Here is a 10,087-nt window from a genome sequence, read left to right as displayed (position 1 = left end):
TTTTACAATTACAGGCAACTTCAAGGATGGCTTTATGAAACAGAATGGTTTTGGATATGGTCTTACTTGAAGATCATGGGGATTGTGGCTACTTAAAAGGTAGAATTAATTATTATTGTATACATATTCTGAATGCGACTCGAGATGTGGAACATAACTTAGATTTCTTGTTAAAGGTAGAAGAGAATACTCAAAGGCTCCAACAAGGCATACAAGAAAGTTGGAGAGATAAAATCTGCAAGGGATTAGGGTGAAATCTGAGTTCATGGATAAAATCACTGATTAGCACTGCATTAGCTGTGTTGATAATCTTTTTAATAATTATTTTGATCTACTATTGTTTAAAAAGGCAAATAAAGAGCAAGACTGCATTTAACATAATGATCATCCAAACAGTGGCCAGTCAAAAAGATGAGCAAGAATCAACAATGTTAGAATGAAAGTACTGAAATGATTTTCAAAACTTTCCAAGGGGGAAAGTACCAAGCAGGGTCAGGCTCAGTTAGTACTTTGATGAACCTAAAGAATTGTTTGTTCACCTTAGAGAGCAGTAGCTGTGTCCATATGTTCAAGGGAGATACATGAAACGTATTTCCTTGCAGAGTTACTTTACTGCACAGTCTCAAAATCTGACTATACGCTTTTCCTCATGCCATAGATCTGGAGAAGACACGAAGGATAAAGAAAATTATTCCAGAAATAGAAATAAAATATCAAAACCAGAAAACTGAGTGGAAGTAAATATCTTCTGAGATCTAGCCTTTGTCAAGAGGTCCTTCTAGTTTGGTGACACAGAAATCCCAGGCTAACCACTTTGGAAATGTGGCATGGAAGGCAAGAGCCAATACCTTGACATATCCTAGCTGAGGTGCTAACCTCAAGCTCCAGTGCTTATGTCTTTTGGATAAGAGCATAATTTGCCAGCTTTAAGATGCAAGTCCACCTTTTGGTTTGCTTTCTGCACATTCGAACAGGAAAAAGAAACGGAAGGGTGATCACAAAACCACTGCTGAGCACAGCTGTCCAAACTGAGACATCTTCAAAGCTGGAAAACATTTTATTCAGTTCTGTGTTTCAAGCCTGAACCTATTGTAATCAGGAATTAGGTGTTGGATATCCAAAGTTGAAGTTCTACAAAAGTGGCTGTGTATTCTTCAACAGTGGCAGAAAGAAATACATGCCAGTCAGGAAGGGCAGAAGGGAGGTAATGAGGAAGAAAGAGAATATAGCAATGAGTGAGAGAGGAACATTTTCTTTAACGGTACGTGATCAAGGAAGTTCAGATGTATCTTGATGTCTCAGCTGCTTCATTTGTGCCTGCCAGTATGAGGAACCTGTGCAAAGGGCTAGATTTTCTTACTAGCTGCCAATGCTAGATCTTTTTTCTACCTTTTTGTTCTGAAGCTTTTCTTTTTACCAGCTATGACAGAAGTAACATATGCTAATCTCAGATTTCAAAACAGCCATGAACTGGATAATATCGCAGAGCCCAAAGATACTAAGGAAAAAGGTGTAGTATATATCAATCTTTCGTTACTTATCCTTACTAAAGTGTATGGGATGGGAAATACTTCTAGTTATAAGCCAAGCTGGCTTTCTTAGCTTTGCTATTGTCAAAAAGTTATACTAGTTATAAATATACCATGTTTTTTGTTGTCATTTCTGCCTGAATCTTCTGAGTTTGGAAGGTGAAATAGTGATCTTATTGTTTCATGACAAAGCTTATTACTGAGCGTTATACTAAGCTCCACAAACAGTCCTAATTGTCTAAATCTCAGAAGAGTTAACCTGAACTATTTTTTAAAGTGAATTATTTCAATTTAATTTCTCTATCCATTTTCATTCAGGCTTAGAACTGAATAAGCTTTAACTGACTCACTCTATTTCACTTCTGAAGTTCTGGGCTGAATCGAGATGCTGGTCTTTGAAATGGCTATGTCTGTTAAAGGGGTGAATGCACTCAAAATACTTTTTTAAATACTAACTTACAATTAATTTTGCTTAATTTGTGTTAAATTGCAAAGATAAGCTCTAGATTTGAGTAGTGCAACTCCTGGAAACAAAAGAACGTAGAAAGTGTACAGGGGTGGTGTAAACCTCTGGAGCAGAGGTTCATAAACAAGGAGACAACTTGCTTGTGATTAAGAATTCTCTAGAAAATTCTGTATCAAAGAGCAGTGGTTTCTAAAGCTATTATGTTTTTTGAACTTTTGTAATATTTTTTGAAATTTATCAAGTTCTGGGTTTGAGTATTGCCAAAGCATAATTCAGAGGCTAAAAACCAAAAAGAAAAGTTAAAATTTAACCTGTCTTTGTGCTAAGCTATGGGCTTCTTTTCCTTTAATGTTCAATGACACCAGTATCCTCATACGACTCCAGATATCCTGCTTCTCTGTCCCAAGTAGAGAACATATCCTGTGATGAGAGCACCATCCTGAGAGAATGTGCATTATTTTGATTCATAATGCTGCCCAGAAAATATTTTGTAGCTGTTTATGAAATCTTACTTTTGAATACAGAATCTTTGTCTCTTCTCATCTAAAAGCTCCAGGAAGCATAGACTACAATGCTTAGGGCTGTGACTTTGTAGGGGCAGGAACAATTTTTTTCTTTGCCCTTTAGCTCCAATACATATGGGTCTATATAGCAGCCTGCCTTAGGGGGTTAAATTTCTATTACTGAAGTTCTCCAAACTCATAATATCCACCTTCAGAGCATCTATAGAAGCACTTTGACATTAAAAACACTCACAAGTCAAAGCATCCTTGGTATGATCTATGTGATTCATCTATTCAGGTTTTATCTCTGAGCGTTTCTGTCATATGTCTGTAAGATCAGACTCTGGAAAATAATGTGGAAAGGAGGTGTTCTTTCTCTTCTGGGTATTTCTCTTTTATGCAATAACAAGCAGTTAGAGCACTTCCTTAGACTGGTGGTGCATTCTGGGGTGAAATACAGATGCATGGAGAGTGGCAGATATATAACTAGCAAGGCTTTTGTGAGTAGCTCTTATGGTATTGTCATTTTAAAACTTGAGGAAGTTTAGGGCTGAATGATGAGCTGCTGAGTGGATTAAAAACTGGATAGACTACAAGGCTGAAAGGGTACTAGCGTCTCAATATCTGTTTGGTCGCAGAGTCCCTCAGGGGTCCTTCAGGGGTAGATCCTGATTCTATATTGTTTAAAATCCTCATCAACAAGCGAAAAAATGACACAGAGTGTGTCTTCAGCAAATTTCTAACAGTATTAAATTAGGGATTTAGGGTTTCTTTAGTAGCTGATGCTATCAAGTTGTAGAGCTTCAAACAGAGAAACCTTGAGAAACTTGAGGACTGGGTGAGCAGAAACCAAGTGGCAACTTTAGTATTTGCCCTAGAATTAGTGCTTCCTTGACTGAATGCTTTTTCTCTCTTCTTTGGTGCACCTTCACCCATGAAATCTTCCAGTTTCTATAAACATGGATGACCCACATGCTTAAAATTTTCTTTGCTCAGGAAAAGAATTGTTCCTTTTTCTCCTCACTGAGTCCTCATGTTTATATCTAGGCTGTAATCCTTATTGCAGAGAAAATTTCTAGTAATTCCTAGCTAGAAATTTCAAACTACTATGAAGCAATAATTTTCAAACTACTATGAGTTAACTGTAAAACTCAAATTAACCAGATTACCAGATAAATTTCACACATCACAAATTACCACAACCATACACTGTGTGCTTTTTTTCGGCTTTGATTTTGCAATATCTTGCTTTCTCAATATCTTTCTTGCTACCATCTGTGGCCTCTGAAAGGACCAAGGCTGTTCCACATTCTTCACTGAACTGTTGTGACGTCTCACTCTTACTTTGTTTGTGTATCTTTTGCTGTGTGCAGACATTCTGCAGCAAGAATATACTACTGTAAAGTAAAAGCAATTATTTATCGACCAACGCATCACAAAGATGGTTGCAATTTAGTGAGGCATTCACCATTCCCTTCTTACCACACTTTCTTTTCATGAATTCCTACCAGGATCTCCCACTTCATTCCGCTCTTGCTGGACAGCAGTCCTGATTTTGCTCATTTTGTGCCTGACATTGCTGACGGCGCTGGTGACCCTGGCAGTTTTATGTAAGTACTAATGCATTTCTGTTTGCTGAAGGGCTCAAGCTACTAAATAACATCAGACTGACATCTTCTTGAGGTGCAATTTCTGGTTCAGCTGAGAACAGGCAACCATAAAAATCAGGTATTTTCCCTTGCTGTGGTACCCTTGTCCTCTTCTTGACGTGATGACGTTAAAAATGAGCAATGAGGATAGGAACTGGAAAAGGGTGGAGTAGAAGATTCACTGCTTGTTCTGATTGCCATTGTTTGGTCTCCTAAAAACTGTATCTGCAATCCTGCTGTACTGACTAAAGATGGAGTGAATTCTTCTTTGATAATGTTATATCTGAAGGGAAGGAAAAAGCTTTGTGTCACAGTAAACAGGTTGTGTGTATTACCTCCCAACTGCAATGGTTCAATGTGATCCAGAGCTGAAGATCACATTTTAGGAAAAAAAACACAGCCTGGAAACTGATATAAGAAAAAAGATACAACATGGAAATATGTGATGAAAAGTGACACTTTAATTTTCTTGTTCACTTCTTTCTTGTTCATTTGTTAGGCCAATAATACGAAACCCACTATGCAAATGTTTTCCATCTCAGCCCTTACATGCAACTGTTCAGGGAGGACTAGCATTCCAAATGTTTTATTTATCCCTATTGATCTGCTAAGACATCCCTTATCTGTGTCCCACCCTTTCTGAAGGACAGCACTGGAAAATTTATTATTGTGAATATTAGTTTTCCAGATTCCTAAGGGCTACAGAACACAACTTAGAGACCTCAACATGACAAAGAATGAGCTGCATGCAAATTTCTCCAACATGCTGCAAGCAATAGGAAATCAGCTATGCCTGGAAGGGGAAACAAACCTTAAAAATAATGGTAAATCAAAAAGTTTTTATGAGAGCTTATCTTTCAAAATGGCAGGGAAGGAAATCAGATGTGTCTTCTGTGTCCACTCAGGTCTGTCTCCTCAGGTAAGCCTGTGTCTTCTTATATGTGACCACCTAGAATGTAGGGAATGAGAATATCTCCTCATGCAGCACCTGAAGGGAGGCTCACAGCCTCGTCACATGTGAACTGGCATGGGACCTGGCAGTAGTACCAGGGTTTCAGGATTTAGTTTCCATAAGAAAAGGGTTGTGTGGGATATCTTCTGGATATGCCAGTTCCTGTCAGCACCAGAACTCTACAATATTGTTCATCTGCATCTGATAGACAATTTTACAGTAGTGACTGAGAATTGAACAACTTTATTGCGCTCTGTGTGAACAGCAGTCCATACAAAGGACAGTGTGCTTGTACTTGTGCTTGTCCAAGACAGACAACAATCTCCTAAAGTCAGAACTGAAGTGTTCTGAAGCATAGCTAAACCAACCTGTGAGTTCACTCCCTGCCTCCTGACCGTGTACAGTTCAGGGCTGTTTCTGAAATCAGTTTGCAACAGCTTGGTTATTTAAGTGGCATCTGACAATGAGCCTGCCAGAGAAATAGTTCTCTTCAGACAGCACTATTAGGCATCAGGCAAAGGGCTGTCAGGAAGGGGGATTACATTTATCCAGGTATCATTTCACAATGAAGTTAATTGTCTGGGCATCCATTTTAGTTAATGAAGAGAAATTGGTAGTGCAAGGATGCAGTCAGTTTTCTCCCAGGAAAGACATCTTAAATGTCAGGAAAACCATGCACGAGGCAAGCCTGCTTCTGTCCGTTGACTAAAATGGGAATCCAAACGAGTTGATTCATGTCACCTTTGTAGACTCCTAAAATTAGGCAAAATGAATCTCATTTGCAACACCTGAGCCTCTTCTCAGGGCTATAGGAATGTGAGAGATAAACGGATGGTTCAGTTTTCATCTCTGTTATTAGTTGAACCTTAACCTTCTGGGACCACAATAGGATTTTGACTGAATTAGGAACATCTCAAATATCATCAGCCCTACATATCTTGTTGTCACAGGTCAACAGCAATGTTCTATAAGGGACAGCCTGGGAATAGAAATAGGGTGATGGTTTTTCTTTTCCAGGCCAGAACTGCGTACTCTGCCCCACAAACTGGAACTGGAAAGGTGGTGATACGTGTTACTACCACTCCATGGAAAAGAAGTCGTGGGAACAGAGTCTCCAACTTTGTTCATCTCAAAACTCTACTCTTCTTCTGATAAAGCAGAAAGAAAAGCTGGTATGGACTGGTTTCTCACTCTGTTTAGTGTGGAGGAAGTTCTTACACCCTATCAGCTACTTGCCTCGCACAAAATTTTCTTAAATGGCACCATGAGCAGAAGTTTTTCTGCAGTGGTTGAGCTGTCCTGGGCAATGCTAAGGCATACAACTGGTCTACATCACTCAAAGCGTGGCCTTTCAAAGTGGCTGGCCATCAGGGACAGCCCATTTTGCCTTAGCTTGCCATGGCTGGCATCTTACTGGGTTGAAGGGTGAAAGCAGGTTCATGGCTGCTTTGCTGTAGGTAATGATTTCACTAATTTTACCAGTATTGCAGATCCATACAAGGATTTGGTAAAGATATTTCTGTGAAAATGTCTTTTAACCTGTTTTTTCCCCACAGGCAAATCGTAGTCTTCCCCATTTTGCAGAACTTCTTTCCACAAAAGTTGATCTCATCTTTTCAGTCAGGATTAGCAATGAGCTGCTGAAACCTGGCCTAATCTTCTAGTAAATGAAAACAAGCTGAGCTGGGGAGAGAAAATTCCAGGTGCAGAGGGAAATAATGCTTTTGCTTCTGAATGCCAGCAGATGCATTGGAAGAAAAGGCAGAAAAGTTGTCTCAAGAGCTAGCAGTCAGGACTGGGCCTGCCTGCTCTCCAGCACTTGACAAATGTCAGTTTCCCTCTCACTGAGCTACAGGCCATAAGGTTTGTCCCAGGAGTAAAGGCAAGCAGCATAATTCTCACCCTCGCAAACTGGTGACAGAAGTGATCGTGTAGTCTGTTCTAGCTGTCTTAATCATGGCATTGAGAGGTATGAAACAAAACAGAAAATGGAGAAGTGCAATCGGGGTGACAGTGATATGTGAAGGAAGGAAAAGAACAACAGAAAAATTGAATTCAAATCTTTAGAAATTTTCCTCCAGCAGCAGTGAGAAAACCAGCGTTATTCAAATCTGCATTCTCACCTGTTCTGCTCAGAGCATTTTTTAAGACTAGAATATTGCTTAACTCTAAGATCTCTTCTACTTGTCATGTTCCAGCTTTTGGGAATAAGTTAATGATGCTAGAGCCAAGTGTGACAGTTCAACAAATCCAAGGGAACGGCTCCCTGCAGAGGCTTCCTTTTTGCTGTTCACAAATGCTAAGGACAGAGTCAAGAAGGAGGAATGATTCATGACTAAAGGGGGGAGAATGATACAGTGTTTCACCCAGAGGGTTTATATCAGGTTGATGAGGGTGACATTGCTCTTCAGAGCTAGAAGTGCATGTCCTCTCCTATTAGGAACAGTTCTACTGTCGTTTTCACTTTGATACTAGGTAGAACTTAGATGTAAGAGCATCTAAGTGCAGAACTTGTCCTGACAGGTGGAACAATTTGTGGTGTTTATGTTCTTTAAGCAACTTCCATCAATGATTTCAACTTCTGAACCTAAATATTTGTTTTTAATATACTCCTACTAAACATCCATTTTGAATTGTCCTTACTATGCATAGGAATTGGTAAAAAAAAACCCTGAAGCAGAATACTGGCTTGGATTTAGAGTTGAACAGAGCGTCTGGTATTGGGCAGACAATACCACTCTTACAGAACAACAGAAGTCTTGGTAAGCTGTCATCTTTCTTGAAGTACATAAAGTTGGTCCTCACCCACGTACAACTCCCGGTTTCTGTGACTCAAAGGGCAAGTTGAACATTGAACATTTATGCATCTCTCTCTGTATCGTGGGGCTCACTTTTCCATTTCAGATTTTTCTTGACCTCACCCAGAACTGCTTGGAGGGTGATCTAAGCACTATTACTGGGCAAAAAAAATAAATATCTAGAAAGTTTATTTCCACAAGTTAATTTCAAATAGACCATAAATGTCATATGTTTCTCTTATATTTGACATCTTGTTTCAGTGAGGAGACAAGGTAAATATCCAGTGGAGAGGTGTTTCATTTCATGCTTTTGATTTAGTATCTTGTTACTTTCATAAAAGGCACTATTTGTTCTCTAGAACCATTTCATTTCACTTAGGTTGAATGCATTATTTCAGAAATACAATATATTTTTCCTCCTGCTTTCAAACCTGCTTTACCAATTTCCCTTTTCATCATTGGGCAGTCTCCTCTTAGCATTTCTGTTGAAACAGCCACTGACAGCCTCCAGTCAGTACCCAGGAGTTAGTGTTTCTTACTGCCAAGTACAAGAAACGGTTTAGGATCCACACTTAGTTTCCTCTGGGGGTGCTTGTTGGCATGTTCAGGATAGGGTCAGCCTCCTAGGAGTTGGTACACGGTAACACTAAACACTTCATTTTATTGCTGGGGATATATATTCTTCATGAAAGCCATATAAGGAGTTCTTGCAAACACAGCTTTTTGGAAGGGGCAAGGATGCACCATATGAAAGAGGTGTGATGTAAAAATAACGATTCTTCTTTCCTAGGGTAAAGCCTAAATACTACTCCCAGGGCAGTTGTGGATCAGTTTATCATACTACCATATATTTCAAATCATGTAAAGAAGTGCTTCACTATATCTGTGAAAAGCCTGCCGTCCAATTACAGCGATGTAACAACTCTTGTCAGGAGGGCTGGTTTGTCAGACCAAATGATTATGAGAAGCTAGGAGATGCTCTGCAAGGTTGGAATTTTTTATTTTCTTTTTGGGAACTATCACATGAGAATTTAAATATGTTGTTATCAGTCCTAATATGTTTCCCTGTTTTCATTCTCTTTTAGACATGTAAAAATATCTTCATATTAAGGAAATGGGCATGATGGCAGGTTCCAGGAGCACCCCAAGTCTGTCATTCCAGATTGAATACTGCCAAATAATTACTTAGTTTTAACCAACACAATTGATGGACAAAATGGCCAAAAGTGACGGCCAGGAGAAAAAGTACAGTGACAAGCACAGAGATTCATAGTCTTCATAAGGACTTGCGCATGTGTCACAGGAGAAGATACCCTTCAGCTATAAATGTCAAGCTCTTTTCCATGTTCTATACATCTTCCTGGCACTGTTAGTTCTCTTACACACACACACCCCCCCTTCTTTTCCCTTTTTCTTTTTTCCTAGTAATAATTCTGCTCTTCTTCTAATTCTTTCTAATTTTCTACTTTTTTAATCTATTGAAGAGTTACACTGGGTTTGAGTCAGAGGCATGAACAGAACCTGCTATTATGCATTTTTAGATATTTCCTGAATGCCATGCTGCTAATTTAATGTGCTGAGCAAGGGTCTACAAACCCAACCATAGTGAAAATATCCCAAGCAGTGCTAATGAACAAAATGTCTCCCTCCACATCTCCATAGAACAATGACAGTCAAGTTGAAATGAGAAATTGCAGTCCCATAACTGTGTTTTGATTTGAGCAAAAAGTCCACAATTTCTTAGCTTGGTCTCCTCTGGAGACTTGTGCATTCCTTGTGGATTTCATCCCAGATTATTTATTGTGGATCATCTACCAATGGTGTAGCAGCTGGGCTTCTGAAGCATTAGTCATTCTCTTCAAGAGGCTGTTCTAGTGTCTCGCTGCTCTCAGCACTACGCAACTATTTCTGATCACCGACATGAACATTTCGGGTGTTATTTTCAAATACCAGTTTCATACTCTGGAAACCTTAGTGGATTTCTTTTCCTGCCTGCTGTTTACATTCACCAATTGCATCTGTAACATAACTCTTCCTATCTGCTCCTGTCTTTGGGGGTGAAAATGCACAGTGCTTCTGTCCTGTCATGCAGACACAACCCTGCTGACTTCCTGGAGTATCTCTCAGCATTCATACAAGCTTTACACGTGGAAGGTATTCTGAACTGTACTCATGATGCATTCTCTTGAT

General features: G+C 39.4%; 1 protein-coding gene across 1 annotated transcript; it reads left to right on the top strand.

The window, feature by feature from the left end:
- Positions 1 to 1,271: 1,271 nt before the first annotated feature.
- Positions 1,272 to 10,036, top strand: LOC133216652 (C-type lectin domain family 12 member A-like). Its single transcript, XM_061361537.1, has 7 exons — positions 1,272 to 1,510; positions 4,010 to 4,108; positions 4,828 to 4,971; positions 6,117 to 6,271; positions 7,752 to 7,861; positions 8,688 to 8,884; positions 8,983 to 10,036. The coding sequence occupies exons 1-7, from the start codon at positions 1,423 to 1,425 to the stop codon at positions 8,988 to 8,990; spliced, it is 801 nt and encodes a 266-aa protein (XP_061217521.1). The 5' UTR covers positions 1,272 to 1,422; the 3' UTR covers positions 8,991 to 10,036.
- Positions 10,037 to 10,087: the final 51 nt, after the last annotated feature.

This window comes from Neopsephotus bourkii, unplaced genomic scaffold, assembly GCF_033783945.1.
Source record: "Neopsephotus bourkii isolate Nb327-2 ecotype Australia unplaced genomic scaffold, CSIRO-AGI_Nbou_v1 NB_107, whole genome shotgun sequence".
Lineage (NCBI taxonomy): Eukaryota > Metazoa > Chordata > Aves > Psittaciformes > Psittacidae > Neopsephotus > Neopsephotus bourkii.
Note: the sequence above shows the minus strand (reverse complement) of the source record. Positions and strands in the feature narration are given on the sequence as shown.

What these genes read in the sequence shown, in the direction of transcription:
- LOC133216652 (XM_061361537.1), top strand. Translation starts at nt 1,423, where the DNA reads ATGACAGAAGTAACATATGCTAATCTCAGATTTCAAAACAGCCATGAA. An exon ending in TAAAGCAGAAAGAAAAGCTG is followed by an intron (nt 6,272 to 7,751) that starts GTATGGACTGGT and finishes TACTATGCATAG; the next exon opens with GAATTGGTAAAAAAAAACCC. An exon ending in ACAGAACAACAGAAGTCTTG is followed by an intron (nt 7,862 to 8,687) that starts GTAAGCTGTCAT and finishes CTTCTTTCCTAG; the next exon opens with GGTAAAGCCTAAATACTACT.